Raw genomic sequence first — 18341 nt, 5'->3', positions numbered from 1 at the left:
TTCAGAACCTCCGTAGGCTCCAGACCTACCTTCCTGATCACTCCCTTCTGCCCATCCTGCGGTGAACGTAGCTGCAGCGTGTGTCCTCATCCTCCTCCTGTCACTGCTGGCGTAGGAGGGTGGCCATGCCCCCCATGTCTTCTGTTTTCAGGGGACCCTAAAATTGCCCCGCTGCGTTCATTTATGAGTACTCCATCCGTGGCCCGAGAGCTGATGTTTTTGATAGTTTGACCAGACTTTCTACATTTTTGTTTGGCGAATGCTTGGTAAGGACAGGAGAAAAGAACTTAACACTGACGGAGCCTCTCTGTGTGTGGGGGGCCAGGCTGGCTGCCTTCCTTACGTGTATCTCTGCCCTCGAATCTCTTAAGCGGCCCTGAGCGGATCGTGTTAACTTCTCGGGGTTACGTGTGAGGAGGAAGGGGTGTAGGTGGTTTAGGAAGCTTGGCAGAGCCCAGCCCCCAGCACCTCGGGAAGACCTGGACCAGGTCAGGGACACGTAGGCAGGCCGGCAGCTGGGGAGCTCCGGGCCTTCGTGGTCAGTGTGGGCAGGATGGTGGGAGCGCCGTGGTCTTCTCGGGAAGTTCTTTATCTTTCATTCCAAGGAGACAGTGGTCAGAGGTGCCGGGCGTCAGAGAGGGGACTGGAGGGGATAGTAGCAAAGTCACAGCCTCAGTGGGAAATCGCATTAGTGGCAGAAGGAGAATCTTTCTTCATCATCCAGCATGAAGACTAGCTTGGGGGCTGCCTCAGTCTCCCCTGGTTGACTTGGCTGCACTCTGGGATCTGTATGGGAGCCTGTGGCTGGCCCAGAGGATCTGTGCAAGACGACAGGCAGGAACCCCTCGGGGGCCTCCCCTTCCCTACCTTACCTGGTGAGGGAGTTCTGTCCTGGTGAGAAAACGGGAGTCTGCAGCTTTGCCACCATGGGGTGAGGGGAACCCCTCAACAGGGTGAGTGTTGAAAGGACCATGCGCCTTGCTGATGGCTTCAGACTGCCCCACTGCTACCTGCCTTTCCAGCGAAGGTGGCGTGTTCCTTAACATGCTGTTCATGGTAATTCTTTCTAACGGCCCAGGCCAGCCTTCCTTGTGCCTTGATTCTCTTAAGAGAAGTTCCCAGCTTTACCCGGAGGGCCCTGTCCTGCCACATGTCGGAGTTTGTGACTTGACAGCATTGCTCAAGACTCCTGCCTTTTCTCTTTTCGGTTTAAATTAACCAGGGAATTCAGTCTTAATATTTAAATCTTCACGCTGCCTTTCTGAACTAGTATTACCCAGCGTCGTGGCTGACTGACAATATACACTAAGGAAAATTAAGTGCCTGGGAATTATCTCAAACTAATGATATATTTATGCATTGTAGGTTATTTTGAATTTCTAGACTGTTAAGAGTTGTTTAATAGGTTAATAGTTGTAATCTATTAATCTCATCTTTTCTCCTTGACTATTTATTAAAATATATCAGGGATACATGACAAATGGAAGTGCAGATAATTCTGAGGGTTACGAAGGCATGGGTGATGGTGTGAAGATTTGAAACACGGGCGGAATAGTAAATACAGACAGACGCAGGCCTCGTTACTGGGGTTTGTGGAAAGTGGGGTTTCGCTGTAGGTTCTCTCTCTCTCCTGGTCCTTCCAGGCTGGTGGAAGCCACAGCCTTCATCCCTGTTACGGTTCCTGTCCTTGTCACCAAAAACAGGAGACTGTGTGTCCTGCTGCACACGGCAGCCAATTTGGAACGCGTCAAGGGGACTTAGAGGTCGACAGGGAACATAAAGCCCAGGCACTTCCTCTGTAGCAGACGTGGAACCCTTCATGCCGTAGTTCTATTACATTTCTCTGTTACTGTGTTAAGTATCTGGCACGTGCCCCGTTCCATCAGGATGCTGAGGATACAGGAAGAGACGAGGGGGTATGCTCCCCACCTCTTGGGAGTTTCTTGTTGATAAGCCAGACTTTGTTCATTCAACAAGTGCTGTGTTTTTGTTTCTTTAATCATCTCTCCTTTTGAGAAGGGAAAACGAATCATCCGCACGACTAAAAGCCCAGGGGATGGAGTCAGGCAGATCTGGGTGCATCCCGTTCTGTCCGTGGAAAGCTGTGTGACCCTGAAAAAGTCACTCTGTGTCTCTGATCCTCAGTTTTCTAATGAGCATCTATCAGGCATTGGGAACAGGGGCGGTGCCTGGACTTGGGGTGAAGCACTGTGCCCGCAGCCTGTCCCAGCCACTCAGAGCCCCTCAGACTAGCCGCCCTTGTCCTCCTCTCCTCGTGACAGCATCCTTGCCACAGTCACCTCCACCTTCACGCTGACATGTCGTTCTCTGTCTGTGTCATTCAGCAGACGTTAGCTGCTGTCCGCTAGGGGCCAGCCACAGGGATACACGGATATTGGATAGAGCCTTCACGGCTGAAGGGCTCTCAGCCACGTGGAATCAGAGGGCAGATTCGCAGCTGGAGCCTGTTAGAGGCACAGGGAGGTTTTCCCAGTAACCGTGGGGACGAGGCCACAGGCTCCGGGTGGATGTCAGAGACAGCAGCTGCCCTGGGAGCTCAACATCCTGTCCCATCTGCATGCTTGAGAGTTGGTGCCCCCTTGCAGGACAGATCATCACTGTGCACCTGTACCTTCCATATCTTTACGTGTCAGTAATATCTCAGCAGAGCGGGAGAAGAAAAAGACTTGGGATCAGAGCATCGTCCGGCTGCCCTCTTTTAGCATTTCAGGAGGGAGGACGGAAGAGTGCATTACACTTGAGAAAGTTCCTGCCGGAGAGGAGTAGGATAAGAACGCAGCCCTTGTGGAATAAGCTTCTCTGTTCAGAATGGGGCTCCGATTGAACATCTCTGGGCCATGTGGTTGCCCAGGGCCCGGGGGTGGACCGCGCCGACTTCGGTTCTGAACGTTAACTGACGCGGTTAAACCATCGACGTTCTTTGTGAGTCGGGTGGAGGGCGAGGGAGAGACACCCTGAAGGCCATGCTCATTCCACCCTTTCCAAGACTCACTGCGTGGCTCCTTCAGGGAACAGGCACCTGCTGATGGCTTCTCCTGTGTCAGGTGCAGCTGTCCGCACTGGGAGGTGACAGGGGACGGACAAGAGAGAGTCCTTGTCCTCCTGGAGCTCACGTTCCAGCCGGGGAGACAGACGGCAAAGGGGACAAGAGGTGATGGGTGGGTGAGTGCGGGATGAGTAGTGAACAGAACGGGTCAAGTGGGGAGACGGGGTGGGGAAGACTGGGGTGAGCTGTGTGCAGGTGTAGATCAAGCAGCTAGGATGTCTCCGCTGGCCCGGGGATGTTTGCACGAGCACTAACCATGGGGGCAGCCGGGAAGGGCAGAGAAAGAGCAGGGGCAGAGGCCCCAGGCCCCTGTGCTCAGGGCACACCAGGGAGACTGGTGTGGCCTGCAAGGGGCTGTGTTGGTGAAGGCAGTGGGCTCCTGGGGCGTGTCCTGGGGAGCTCTGGGGGTCAGGACTCTGCTCTGGTGAGGTCTGGGACCATAATGGGTTTTGAGGCCCAGGGGTGACATGACCTGGCTTGCTTTAACTAGGTCCCTCTGGCTGCCGTGTTGAATGTTGACTTTGGGGTGTCGGGCAGGGGTAGATGCAGGAGACTGGCTGTGTAGTTGACGATGAGACGGGAGGCTGGGGAGGGCAGTGGGGACCGGGGGTTGCTAAGGGGTCGTCAGGTTCTGGACACATGTTGCAGGTGGAGGCGGCAGGATTTTCTAGTGGACTCATTATCATTAGTACGGAGTGAGGGAGAGGGAAGACAGGTTGGTTCTAGAGTCTGGGCCCGAAAAGCTGGAGGGTTGGAATTGCTCCTAACTGAAATCGAGAAGTGTGTGGTTGTTTGATTGTGGTATCGTGGATTGCAGGGTATAGCCGAAGGAGCACTGGGATGGGAGTCAGGATTGTCTGGACTTGGGGGAGGGGGTATAGCAGTAGCTCATTTGTCGCCTGTTAAATATGGGTGCTTCTCGGGCATCCAGGGGGAGGTGTCCAGTCGGCAGTTACGTATGTAGGTCTGGAGTTGGGGGGCAGATCCAAGCTGGAGACGGAATTTGGGATTCATCATCACATTGTTAATATTTAAAAGCCCAAGTCTGGATGAGATCACTTAGGGAGTGAGTGTGGATAAAGATAGGTTCTAGAACGGATCCTTGGGGCATGTCAGGGTGTGAGGGTGAAGAATTGGCGAAGAGGAATCAGCAGGGGACAGAGAAGGGTAGGAGGTAGGAGGCCCCCCAGCTGAGCACAGAGCCAAAGGGCACACAGAGTTTGATGGGGGAGAAGGAGGTTCATCCGAGGCTGCCGACAGAGGACGAGGTGGCCGAGGACGAGAAGGGACCATTGGCTCTAGGAGCATGGAGGTCATGGGAGGCCTTGGGAAGAGCAGCTCTGGTGCAGTGGGGGAGGCAGAAACCTCACTGGACTTGGAAGCCTTGCCAAGAACGGGCCTGCTGACACCTGTGAGTAGCGAAGAGTCATTTGCAGCTCTTAGGTCATCAGGAGTGGGCACATGGGTAGCCTTGGTGGACTGGGTCAGTGGTCAGCCTCCGCAGCGGGGTCCACACAGCCCCGGAGGTCATGGCTTAGGTGTGCGTGAGTTCTGTTAACAACCTGTACATCTGTGCATTTGTGGAGAGTGTATTTAAGCTCAGCTTGAGGCTCCTTTACCCTCATTCCTAATGAGCAGAGTCTTTTAATGAAGTTTTATTCTAGTGGGAGTTAACGAGTCATTATTTACACACTGCGATTAGAGCTTTTGCACCCACCCTTCTCATTGTTTCAGGGGGCCGAAGTACTGGGGTGAGTGAGCGGAGCCTTTGCAGGTGGTGGGGTGGTCCTCAGGCCGAGCCTTGGGACACAGATGGGGGCACTGGTCCCAAGCCTGTGCAAGAAGGGGCACACACCCTGCTGGGGGAGGTCTGGCTTCTGTCACAGCCTTAGACTCCAGTGCACTCGTCATGCAAATGGGGAAACTGAGTCAGGCAAAAACAAGGTGGCGTCCAGCGTGTGGAGAACCCGCATAGCTACTGTGAGTTGGTAGAGCTTCAATGATGGAGAATTACACCCAGAACAGAGTTGTCTGGCTCCTGGCCACATGGCATCCCCTGCCTTCTCCAACGTGGCCAAAGTGACATTTGTCTTTGGGCCCCAAGTCCACTGGCAGCGTTATTTTGGTTGTACTGTCTTAGGCTGTCTGGCTTCGTGGGAACGGCACTAGGATGGCAGTCAGAAAAATTGTTCTTGGTCTCTGGAAGTTGTGTGACCTTGGGCATGCCCTTCATTCCCAGTGTGGACTGAGGTCCTGCTGTGCCCCAGGCCTGGTGCTCGGCCTGGGACGTGGAAGTGAACCAAATAGGCTCGGGCCCTGTGCTGGGCTTCGGTTTCTGCATCTGGCTCCAGGGCTCTCGTGAATGCCTCTCTGGGGAGGGTCGAAACACTTGAAGAGGGCGCCTGGTGGCTCAGTGGGTTAAAGCCTCTGCCTTCGGCTCAGGTCATGATCCCAGGGTCCTGGGATCGAGTCCCGTGTCGGGCTCTCTGCTCAGCAGGGAGCCTGCTTCCTCCTCTCTCTCTCTCTCTCTCTCTCTTTCTCTCTGCCTACTTGTGATCTCTGTGTCTGTCAAATAAATAAATTAAATCTTTAAAAAAAAAAAAAAAAAGAAACACTTGAAGAACCATCTGGTAAAACCCAGAAGAAGAGATTTGCTTCTGAAACTTTCCCAGGCAGGCTGTGCAGGCACATCGGAGGGGCCACATGCAGCACTGGGAGTGAGTAAGAAGGAGGCACAAGAAAACAGAGGGGAGCGGCTTGCAGACTTCACCACGGTGGAGCTGGTTCTCCAGGGCTAGTCTGACACCGCCTAGTAGTGTCCAGTGGCTGCTGTAACAGTTTGCCATAAAACAGGGGAGCTTCAACCAGAAACTTGTGCTGTTTCAGAGGCTCTGGGGGAGACTCAGTCCTTTGCCTCTTCCAGCTTCTCGTGGCCATCGGATTCCTTGCTTTGTGGGCGCATCGTTCTAGTCTTGGCCTCCGTGGTCATGTTGCCTTCTCCTCTTCTGTGCCTTGTCCCCTGTTCTGCCCGTCATAGGCCCCGTGTGTCTCTTATGTGGATGCTTACCATTGCATTTAGGGCCCACGTAGGTAATTCACCATGATTCTCATCTTATCCTGAAATTAAATACATCTGCAAGGAGCCTTTTTCCAGTAGATTCTGGGGATTAGGACATGGGGATATCTTGAATAGGGGAGCACTGTTTACCCCACAACAGGGAGATAGAAGCCCATGTATACGTACCTTAGGCTATAAATCAAAGAGGGAGCAGGGGTCTTGGAGCCCCACTCATCGCCACCCTCTTTATTGAGGCCTCGAGAGTGCTTTTGACCCAACGCTGTGGAGCCCCTAGGCCCTCAGGGAACACACTTTGAGAGCCATTGCCTTAACGAAGGGTCAGTGCTCTTGGGAAAATCCTTGGGCAGGGACCACTGGGTCTGGCTTCTCCCTTGGGATTCTGGCGTGAGCAGGAACCAGTGGCCACAGACGATATCTACTTACAGAGAAATACCCTTTTTAGTGCCTGACTTTAGATTTTATGTTGAAGTGTGACTCAGGTTAAATATAAAATTCATAGCATATCTTGAGCAACTATTTTGTAGTTATCTATATATAAATCTATTTTACAGCGACACAAATAGAATAGATTATGGAGTGTCAGCATGGAGATAGATTCCGAGTGCTTTTTCACTAATATACCTAATGATTCGTGCTGAGAATATCCAAGGGCTCCACTGTACATTTAAATGGATATAATTAAAATAATGAGCTCTATTTTAAAAAATGATATATGAAAAAAAATTTTTTTTAAAGAAGTTAGAAGATGCTACACCACTAATTCAAAGTGATATAAGTACTTCAGTGATTCCATTGTTATTAGGACACCTAATTAAATGCAAAGCACCCGAGAAAAGCAACATTTAGGCTTATAAATCTAAAGCACCAAGCCAGGAAAAGAGAAGTTGCCAGTGTCCTTGGTGCCGTCAAGGCTGGGCGGGGGAGGGGGTGTTGTCCCATTTAAAGGAGAGTCTGTGGGCGACAGGATGGCACACGTGGCTCCCAGTTTAAGAGTCTCGTGTGGGGTCCCAGTGGGTGTTCAGAAAGGGGGTCTAACTCCCCCTTGAGCAAGCTGGGAAGGCTTCCCAAAGGTGGGGGCGTCCCCATGAATTAGTGACAGTGGCATAATGGCAGCTGCCATGCCTGGAAATCTACCCTGCCCGGCTCCCTGGCTCATCTCCCCATCCCCAAGCTGTCAGGGATCATGGTCCTTCTTTAACAGACGAGGAAACTGAGGCTCAGGGAGCCTAGCCCAAGGTCACAGGGTGTATGGATGCCCAGCTTGTCTGATTCTAGCAGCTCCTCCTTCCCACCAGCACATCATAATGCTGGTGGGGTCCTTGAGAGCAGGCGGGGACACTGAGTCCGTTCAGGTGGGATGGGCAAGTGCTCATAGACCTCAGGCTCGGCTTCTGAAGGTTGGCAGGGAAGAAGGGGGAGAGTCTGTTCTATTCCCTTCCCTCCTTGTGACCTCAGTTGTCACGGGAGCACAGGCAGGGGACCTGTGTCTCTAGGGGGCCTCTTTGCTGTTCTGGAAGTTCCTTTGCTCTGTCCTTGGGGCTTAACCCTTTGTGCAGTCAGGGTCAGGACGAGCCAGGGCCAAGCCCCCGAGACTTGTGGGCTGGCATTCGGGCCCTGACGGGGTCCCCATGTTCCACGCCGTGCCCTGTAAGCCTTAGGACTAGCAGGGCCTTGTTAGTGTGTGCGTGGTCTCGGTCAGGGAGCAGCAGTCTCAGTAACTGTTAGCAGTCGCCATCGTCATGAGCATCTCTGCTCTGAGTCCCTCTAGACGAGGTCCTGGATCTACATTTTTGCGGTTGAACTTCACAAGACCTTTTGAGTGGATGTGGGGCTCCCCACTTCACTGATGTGGAAATAGGCTCATTCAGGGTCACCAGCCGGGATGCGATCATGATGGGACCTGAACCCCTGTTGATTTACAATCTCCACAGCCCCTGCAGTGATGTCTGTGCCATGGCAGGCCCTTCCCCTGTGTCCTCTGCATCCTTCCCTCCCTGGCACCGTGTGAGACAGTCGACGTGCGTAAATGTTTCCACGGGTCCCCCGTTCCGGGTCCCTTGCAAACCTTGGCTTGTCTCTGCATCGCGGCGCTGTGGGGCAGGTGCTGTGTCCCCACTGTAGAGGTATGAAGACTGAGGTGTGGAAGGGAGTTTGGAGTCATTTGCACAAGAATCCAGAGCTTGAGAGCGGCAGTTCTGAGATTGGCTGTGTGACCAACCATCCACCTTCACAGAATCTTCCATCTGAATCCATCATGGCCCCGTTCTTGCCAGGCTATCTGCGCACCTCTGCTCTGGTGCTCCGGTGCTGGGGAGGACCCGCCTGCCCCCAGGATGTCACCTTCTGTAGCTGGCTGGCTGGCAGATTATCTTCCTTCCCTGAAGCCATAGCTCTCCCCTGTTAACTTCTCAGACCCACTGGTCCTGTGGCTCCTGGGGCCTCACTGAGCCTAAGGCTTTTTGGCCCTGTGACAACTATAAAGTGGGGGATGGGTTGTCTTGCTCCCTTCAAAGGGGGCGCTAGTCCTCAGCTCGGGGGCTCTAACTCAAGATAGCCCCCTCTGAGGAAGCAGCAGCCAGAAAAGGCAGGCGGCCTGCCTTGCCCTGCTCCCCCACTTACACCTTGGTTCTGAGTCTGTTCTGGATGCAGAAGGTCAGGAGTAGGAGACATGGGGACTGCCCCAGGAGCAGGTGGGCAGGCTTCCCTCTGCAGGTTTCTCCCCTAACCGCAGTGCACCGAGGCTAAGAACCAAGATGCCTGCATCCCATTTTGGTCCCACGTCTTCCTACTTGTGTGACTTGGACCATGTTATTTCTCCTCTTCAGTGCCTCCGTTTCTTTTTCTGTAAAACAGATCATCCTAAGGCTTCCTCCGCAGTTGTTCCCAAGCTGAAAAGAAGTCTGTATGTTAGCATAGTCCCAGCCCATAGGAAGAACTTCAGAATTTATTAAATCAGTAAAAGAAGTGATCCCAGAGGCGATCGAACCATCCCGATTCAGGTTTCCCGCTGCGGAGAAGGGCAAACGGTCGACGGCATCCGGTGGCCCTAGTGTGGCTGACACATCAGGAGGAAGCATCGTTGGGCCCACCGAGTGCTCAAGATGCCGTAACACTTTGTCATTATTAATAATAGCGATGATGGCCGTGTCTCGTTAGCTGTTACAGGCCAGCTGCTGTGGTGCGTGTTCGGTTCGTTGGCTGACATCTCACTGACAGTCCCATTAGCTCCGTTTTGCAGATGGAAAAACTCGGGCTGTAAGGTTAGGCCAGCCGGCTTAGGTGACCCCAGCAAGGAGGTGGCTGATGGGACAGCCCTGGCTTCTGGCTGGCTCCCCCCAGGTTGTGCTTCACGCCAGCTGTCCCATCTGAGTTGTGTGTATTTGCTCGGGCTGCCATCACGGAAGACCGCAGACAGAGTGGCTTGGACAAATGTATCGTCACGTGGTCCTGGAGGGTGGGAGTGTGAGATCAGGGCACCCGCAGTGTGGGTTTTTGGTGAGGCCACCTTCTTTCCGTGCCCTCCCATGGCGGGGGGGGGTACCCAGAGCTCTCTCTTCCCTTTCTTCTAAGGCCACAGGTCCATCAGATTATGGTTCTACTTTTTATGACCTTATTTAACCTTAATTATCTCTTAAAGACCCTGTCTCCAGTTAGAGTCATGGTGGGGCTTAAGAATTCACCATAGGAACCGGAGGTGGGGGGAATACAATTCAGGCCATAACTAACACCTCCCCAGTGCCTTCTCCTGGCTCCCTCCTCGTTAGCTGGGACCCTCCTCCTCTCTTTCTTCCATTCCCCAACCCAAGAGCAAGTTCAGAGCTGGGAGGGACCAAGATTATGAGCAGATTCATGCACTTGGTGACGGATGGAGCCGCTGAGGCCTAGAGCAGAGCACTTGGTGACGGATGGAGCCGCTGAGGCCTAGAGCAGAGCAAGGTCTTGTCCAGAGTCCCACAGCAAGCCCACTGCAGACCCAGGGTCTGAACCTGCGTCCCTCCCTCCCAGCCTGGCACCTCTAGTCGGTGTGCTAGTGGGTCTTGCCTGAGCGTGGCTCGAGCCTAGGCCTTAAGGTGCAGTCCATGGAGAGGGCTAGATGTGCAGGGCGGCACCCCCAGCCTGGACCGTGATGTGGTCTCCCCTTTCTCGCGCACCTTGGCTCCTATACCTCAGAGATGGCAGTGGTGATGATGAACCCCCTGCCAAAAGGCCAAGGGGGCCCTTAGGATAGCAGCCCACCGAACCGTCTGCTCGAGAGATGGCAGGGACCTGGCTCCCTGTCACGGCCTTTCTCCCAGTGTCGTGTGTGGGGCTGGACACGTGCCAGCTCTGTTCCGGGCCGCGGTGGGCCCCTCATGAAGGAGGCTCAGTAGTAACCAGGGTCCTGTCCCCCTCTGCACCGAGCTCATGACCTGAAGGATGTCTTCCCATATTTGAAGATCTACCTAGAGGCCAGAGTGTTGGTTCGAGTGGGGCTTTTGGCTTGTAGTGGCCTGTCTGTCTGCCGGGAACAGGGGAGCGTGGATGAACTCTCTAGCCCTTCTGCCAAGGAGGGGAAGGAACAGCACGGGGCACCTTGCACACATCACTTCAACTCTTGATGCTCAGAGTGTTGACTGAAGGTGAGCAGCCCCGGCCTCGGCTGTGTGCTTGTTAGAGAAGCAGACTCTCAAGCAAAACCCCAGACCTGCTGAACCAGAATCGGCATTTTGCCCATAATCTCAGCTGATGTGTATGCACACTGATAAGAACTGATCCCAGCCATCCAGAGCGGCCATTGTAGGCCTTTCATAACTCCAGTTAAAAGAGTTTAGCTCTCTTGAGGAGAGCCCAGCTTCCGTTATCTGTAAAATGGGTGGAATTGGAGCCATACTAGTCCAGTGGTTTTCAAACTGTGTTCCTCCGAGCACAGTGGGTTCCCAGGAAGACCGCCGAGGGGCTGCTGTGGGGCTCGTGTGCTTCAGGGTGAGATTCGTAGCTAAACATTTTGCAAGCCCCTGGGCCAGTGGGCTCCCAGGTGGGTCTGGGGGCTGGCTCTGGGTCCACACTGAGCGGACTCTCTTCTCGCCCAGGGAGCGCTTGAAGCGCAGCCAGAAGAGCACCAAGGTGGAGGGGCCAGAGCCCGCGCCGGCTGAGGCCTCGCTGAGTGCCGAGCAGGGGACGATGACGGAGGTGAAGGTGAAGACCGAGCTACCTGATGACTACATCCAGGAGGTGATCTGGCAGGGGGAGGCCAAGGAGGAGAAGAAGGCGGTCGGCAAGGATGGGACAGGTGATGTGCCCGCCGAGATCTGCGTGGTGATCGGTGGTGTCCGCAACCAGCAGACGCTTGGTGAGTGCCTGCCTGAGAGGGTCGGGGCTGGGACCAGGGTGGTCAGAGTCTGAAGAGCAGAGGCCTGCCTCTCCCTGGCTGAGAGAGCCTTTGGTGGCTCCCCGCTGCCTTCAGGGAAGGACCTAGTCTCCTTAGACTTGCCCTTGGCTTGTACAGCCCGGGTCTGGACCGCTTTTCTTTCCACCTGACGTGTCAGAGCCCAGCCTGTGTTTTAAGACTTTGTTCAGGTCAGATGCCTGGACTTTGTATAGGTGTGGTGAACCCCTCATGTTGGGGGCACCCATGCTCCCCACGTGGGTCTGGCACAGACACATCGCTCGTTGTCCTAAACGCCCGCCTGCGTTTCTTCTTCCTTGGCTTTACCGCGGGCTCCTGAAGGCGGCACTGCTGTCCTGCTTGGAGCAGGTACCCCGGGCCGGATCACATTGGTGACAGACCAGCACCTTCCCCTGCCCCTTCTGGACTGGGTCAGGCTCAGAGGAGCTCTGTGGAAACGAGCTTTGTAGCAGTCCTTGCTCCACCACTAGGGGAGTCGCCTCAGAGGCTGCCTGCACCCCTACCAGGGTCACAGACTCAGATGCCCGTGAGGCCCAGCGCATACATGGAGCGGCTCTGTCCCCCGTGGCCGTGCTAACGAGGTGGGAGACAGGCTCTGTGTGGCCGGATCTCTGTGGACATGCCACAGGCCTGAAATGCGACATCTGATGTGAATTCTTTTGGCTTTAGGTGTTCGCGACTAATTTGACTTTTGAAATCTGCCTAACAGAACCTATCTGGGGGTCCGGGTCCTTCCGTGGCACAGGTTGGCAACCCTGGTGTGTAAAATAAAGTCTGCGGGCCTTACCCTGGCGCCAAGGCCTTGCCGGGTCTGTTCCCATCCGTATGGTCCTCCCCGTCTTGGACACACCGCCCCCTCCCCCTCCCTCACTTGCTCCAGACTCCTGGGCTCATGTCCCACGTGTGGCATGCAGGGCCTCGTGTAGAGGTTCCCCTCTGTCTCTGTCCCCAAGTTCACACTCGAGTCCTCTTGCCTCTTCTTCCCAACTGCCAGGACTCAGCCTCGTCCTCCGTTTCCTGGCTGTTCTCTGTCCGCCCACCTAGGCCATGTGGCATCCTGCAGATAGCCATGCCTTCATGTCTCTCTGCCCTCACTTGACCTCCACTCTGGCTGCCGGGGGCCTTGGGAAAAACAAGTCATTGACCATGTCACTCTCTGCTTATAAACTTGGGATTCCCGACTGTGTGTAGAGTCAAGGCCGTAGTATCAAGATCGCCTATAGCCTGATGCCTATTTCTTATTTATGACCTTTTCAGACCTTGCATTCCAGCACACACACTGCCTTTCCACGGCATCTCTTGCCCTTCGCTGGTACTCATTCCTCTCCCTGCAGTTCCTTTGCCCATGTGCGCATGCCCAGATCCAGCCCGTCTTTCAAGACCAGCTCTAGTGCCACTTTCTCCCAGAAGCCTTCTTGACTTTCTTCTAGTCAGCATGTTCTGTTTCTACCTTGCCCCTCACTTGGGTACTCCCCATGATCTGTTTGAGATTAGAGGGACCTTGTCTGTGCCTACCTCTGCCACAAGACTAGGAGCCCATGGAGGTTGGTGCATCGGGACTTGTCTGATCTGTGTCTCGGGGTTTGCTGCTTCCACCCCACAATGTCCAGCAAGGTACCAGCTTCTAGGGGGCAGTACTGACATCAGTGTCATAACTCTCAGGATGGGGCTAGGTTATGCCCCAGTCACAACAGATCCTGAAAGTAACGAGATCTTGGTAGCTCAGAACCACAAAGGTTTCTTCCTTGGTCACACTGCGTGTACGTTGTAGGTCATCTGGGGCTCTGCTCTGGACCCAGGCTGAAAGCAGCCATTGTGTGAAATGCTGTTGGCCAAGGGACAGAAAGCAAGCAAGCTCTGGAGGGATTCATACTGGCTATTACCTGCTGCAGCCCAGAGGGGTTTTACCCTTTTTTTTTTTTGAGTCAAGTCCCCTCCCTGTCACTGGCTACATAAGTCACATGGCCCTACCCAACCGCAGGTGGCCAGGAGATGTCGTCCTCCCACGTGACGGAACTGGGATGACCCAGCAGTACGTGGTGAAGAGCTTGAGTAACAGCCCGGTGCTAATAAGCCCAGGGGAAGAAGGGCCTTTTCAGGAGCCTGTGTCTGGCCTTCCTCCATCAGTATGCGTTCCCTGGGTCTAAGGACAGTGTTAGCCACTAGGGATCTGCCACTGACTCAAGACAGGACGTGCCCTTGCTCACTTGGTTGTGTTTTAAGACTCACTGGACTCAGGAGCTATTTCTGCCTCCTCCCCAGGAGATGCTCAGTGAAGAGCAGGTGAATCTGAATCTTGGGACGGAGCCAGCAGTCGGGGTTCGGTGGGGAAGGCCTAGGGCAGCCATGCTAGCGAATGTTCAGAGGGAGTCTTCCCTGCGCCAGCTGCCGGCCACAGATGGTGGTTTCCAGCTCGGTGGCCGCTCAGTGGCAGGGTTCTTGGCTTTGCGGTGCCCTAGTGTCCTCTTCTGTTCAGTGAGGCTCCCCGTCCTGCCCACTCATGGGTGTGCAGATCAAAAGAGGCAATGGAAGAGAACAGCCTTGTGCAAGGGAGATGAGCTCAGGGCTCGGTCTCCGAGTGCATCCAGGCTCTCTGATGTAACAGCTGTGGGACGTCAGGCAGGCTGCTTGACCTCCCTGTGCCTCAGTTCTCAGAACTGCCAGTTCGTGGGGTTGTGCGAAGATTCAGTGAGGTGAGGTCTGTAAAGCCCTCAGCATTGTACTTGGTAAAGACTAGCTTTTATCAGTAGGATTAGTATTGCTCTTCCAGGGAAGAGAGCGCCTCTTTCAAGTACCTCTTCAAGGGGGAAGAGTAGTAATAGTTCCTGCATTTTTCTGAAGCCTAAGAAATAAATACGCCAAGGTGGTGTAGAGAAAGAATAAATGGGCTGGGGAAGCAGTTGGCTCTGGGTGAGGTGTCAGAGGACGTGGGTTCTAATTGAGCCTCCATGGTCTCATCTGAACAGGACAACCTGTGCCATCCCCGGAGCCCCTGCTAGTGCTGCCTCCCTAGAATCCAGGGACTTTGGGTATGTGGTGACATTGCTAAGTAACCTGCTTTTGGTAGATCCTTATTGAAAAAGGACTACCGCCACAGTGGCAAGGGGGAGTGGAGCCACCGTTTTGGAACCCCGAAGGCAGGCAGGGCCTGGACCTTCCCTGTTGGTTATCAAGGCTCATCTTGCATCCGTCGGGGCAGACCTTCCTCCTTGGGGGTGTAGTTTCTGTCAAGGGTCAGGTTCAGAGAAATCTGGCTTGGCCTCAGTACTAGAAAAGAAAAGCATTAAAATAAAAATCGATGTAAGAATTGAACCTTTCAAATTCAGCTGTTCTCAAGATGGGAAGTAGGTTTCATCTTGTGGGCCAAGTCTGAGTAATTGCTGCTGTTTATTAGGGGTTCTGTGTTAAAGGTTCTAAAGGGGCGGCATGATTAAGCATGATAGATTATTAATGTCTGCCACAGATGTGGGAATAGGTATTGGGGCTCTGTCTGCTACGGGTTTGACACCTCTTATCCCCTCATTTTATAAAGGGGCAAACAGAGGCCAACAGAAAGGAAAAGAGTGGTTCCGAGTAGTCCACAGAGCGAATCAGTGGCATTTTCTTCCACTTCGTGAAGGGACTATCCACCTCACAGCGACCCTGTCCCACCTGGAAGGAAAACAAGGAGGGAAAGCACTTCTGGGGATCTGGCCAGGGGCCGAATGCTGATTAGAGCCATCTCTTTAAATGCGCCTGTGCCACAGAGGCTGGGTGGCGTGGAGTTAAGGAACATGTTCCCCAGTCGCTTGGCGGGGAAGCATGAAGTTCTGTGCACCCAAGGGCCTCCGGAGTGCCCCGCTCCCCCAACCACACTCAGGGCTCAGAGCCGGCCTCAGTTACTGAATAGAACAGTGTCCCCCGTGGTCACTCAGTGCTGTGCTGTGCGGGAACCTTGCCCCATCCGCAGGTCCTCGCTGGCCCTGTCGCGGCCATCAGACAGTTTCCAGTGGCACAGACTTCACCCAGCGCACTTCCCGTGGGGGAGCCGGGACTTGGACCTGAGGGCAATGGCATCTGGCAGCTTCTCAGGCTGGGAGAGGCGAGGGGCATCAGTGCCCAGGAGGCTGGCTGCCAGGCTTGCAGTGGGGACGGCTGTTTCCCGGCTGCCAGAAGTTCCTGTGCTGAGAAAGCGATCTCTCGCTCTTAGAAAGAACGTCACTACCATTGGAGCCAGTGTGGGGGAAACCAGGGGTTTTGAGCCAGAAGTGCTGAGATGATCTTGAACTCGATGACTCTGTTGGATAAAACCAGAAGTGAAAGGAAGTGAGGTCACCGATGGCCTGTGTACACCTGATGGGCTGGCTACATGCGCATCTCGGCACAGCAGCCCCGAGGGAGGTTGGATCCACACTTAAGGTTTTGAGAACCCCACGAGGAGTGTTGAACACAGGGTGCTCCCGTTGCTGCCACCTCCGCCCACACTCAGCAGCTGGTGTCTCTGACGGGTCACCAGGGACAGCAGCAGTGTGCCTCTGCGTCCTCCTCAACACAGTCCACCGGACGGCACTGCCAGGCAGCTGGGGTTGAAAAGTAGCAAGCGGAAACCTACTTGCTGTTCTTGTCCTAGATGGTGAAGACAGGGCAAGCTGGGTTTAGAGCAGCCAGGACGTTCAGTCCATGCAGCGTTTCCTGGTTCTGAGAGAGAAGGATGCTCGCATCCCATCTTAGTGGTCAGAAGGTACTACCCAGCAGTGGGTGCTCGTCTCTGTATGGTGAGACATTGGTCCTTAATTCTGGGGAGCTTACATGTCAGGGGAGCCCAGGGAGAACGGCAGGTGCCTGGAGACCAGTGGTGCAGGAGCCCCTAGAGGGAGCAAGCCAGTCAGTGGGGCCCTTCCTCAGATATGGGGTGTGGGCCAACCAGCTTATTTCCAGCCCCATGGAAGAGCTAAGGGCTCTTTGTCCTGGGGAGAAAGAGAGTGGGGGTGGGGGCCGGTGCTAGGGGTCCAGTGGAGGGGGTGGATAGAGGTAGTCATGACTGGAAGCATTTGAGTAGGAGGGGAAGGAGTGGATGTGCTTCACCTGGCCCCAACCGGTAAAGGGGCATCACCAGTTAATTCAGCTCAGTAACAGGAACCTGTGTGATTGTGGGAACTTTCTGGAACCAGATACAGGCCTGGGAGGGCATGAGTTCTGTCCCGGAAATCACTGGATGGGGTTCAGGAGGCAGAGTCAAGGAGCAGATGGAGGACTGCATGGGTGTTTTTAAGCAGTGAGCTTTGAGCATGGTGGGTAGAGGTGTTTCCATGCCCGCAGGACTGCCCAGGGGAGGCGGCACAGGGAAAGGGGGTGGTGGCTCTGTTGCAGCTCTAGAAGGAGCAGTAGGAGGGCAGGCAGCCGTTCAGACCTGGCCACGTGGATTTGGGCCTGTGACAAATGCAGGCAATGGAGGTGCCAGGTCCTGCCCCATATCAGGCCAGCTGATAGTTTCCTGTTTCAGTGGGTGGTTGGCAGGCCTCACCCCGGAGCCTGCCAGAACCAGCCCTCAGCCCTTTGCTGCAGCCGTGTGGGAAGGAGGGGTTCTGGCCACCCTCCCAGGCACGTCTTAGCTCTGCTGCCGGTGGTTCAGGGTGGGAAGGGGTCCTGGGTGGAGGGTCCCCACGGGAAAGGGTCCCTGGGCTGTAAATCCAAGAGTCCCAGCATCTGCCCTATGGCGGAGTCTCAGATGGGACCCTTAACCTCTCTGAACCGTGCTGTCTTCATAGATTGGTGGGTGTAAGAACGTCTGCCTGTCTTTCCAGGAGGCATGTTGGGGGCACAGGGAGGTAACAGGTATGAAAGTTTTTTACACGGAGAGACAGAAAATGCAAAACAGCTCCCAGCAGTGTTTGCAGGAGCCTCAGGACGTTGGCACATCTGGACAGCCAAGAACCTGACGGGCTGGTGGCTTTCCCGTCCTAAAAGAATTCTGAGAAATTGTATATGCTTTCATATTTTCAAGTTGACATTCACATTTTTATCCAAAGTTTAAATAATCGCAAAGGATCTAATTTTTGGAGTATTGTGTAAAAAAAAAATAAAAGTGTCATTTTTGGAAATGCAACTGTGAAACCACTGTTTTAAACGTATCGGAGAGAATCCAGAGCCACTGCTGTTTAATATCTGCCATCATCCATTTTAAAAACATGCGAACCGGCTCATCTTTAACAGTCAGAAATTTTACATCTTTCCTTTTCTCTCCTTGAACTCATATTTCCAGTCCACTTCCCTCACAGGATTTTATCCTAATGTAATATATTTTTTATGCCTGAGAGTCTTTTATTGATCACTGTTTTACACTCCTCTCCCACAACAAGATGTACATAAATTGAAATAGAAATTTCTAAAAAATTTGTCAGGATCATAAAACTCTATTTTTTTGAAACATTCCCCCCCCCCAGCTCGAGTTAGTATTAATTAGTATTAGTCCATTTGTTAAAAACAAATTTGGAATAAACAGTAAACATAAAAAAAAAATTATTGGAAATGCATCTCTTAATGAAATGCATGGGGCTTTATTTCTTTTTCAATTGCCTCCTCTTTCTATGAATTAATATTTTCTCATTATTGAATGAGGCAAGATTCAGCATTAATTTAACTCCTGGTTTTTTTTGTTGTTGTTTGTTTGTTTGTTTCTGTACATGTAAGTACTTAGAAAGCTTAATTACATAGGTAAAGAACCAGGGATGGATGGAGTTTTGAGCGTCACTCAATGTTTGGAACTCTTCCCAAGTTGTGTGCTGAAAATCGCATGGGGTATGTCATCACACGCTGTTTTTAAGGGTCTC

General features: G+C 53.5%; 1 protein-coding gene across 21 annotated transcripts in view; it reads left to right on the top strand.

The window, feature by feature from the left end:
- The window catches only part of ZNF618 (zinc finger protein 618), a 182804-nt gene that overhangs the window by 105329 nt on the left and 59134 nt on the right, over window positions 1–18341 (top strand). For all 21 annotated transcript variants that reach the window (XM_059143335.1, XM_059143341.1, XM_059143334.1 and 18 more), the window contains exon 3: window positions 11216–11475. In XM_059143335.1, the coding sequence (XP_058999318.1) occupies window positions 11216–11475 (260 nt within the window). The remainder of the gene's footprint in view (window positions 1–11215; window positions 11476–18341) is intronic.

This window comes from Mustela lutreola, chromosome 12, assembly GCF_030435805.1.
Source record: "Mustela lutreola isolate mMusLut2 chromosome 12, mMusLut2.pri, whole genome shotgun sequence".
NCBI classification, from domain to species: domain Eukaryota; kingdom Metazoa; phylum Chordata; class Mammalia; order Carnivora; family Mustelidae; genus Mustela; species Mustela lutreola.
This window is presented reverse-complemented; position numbering and strand designations above follow the sequence as displayed.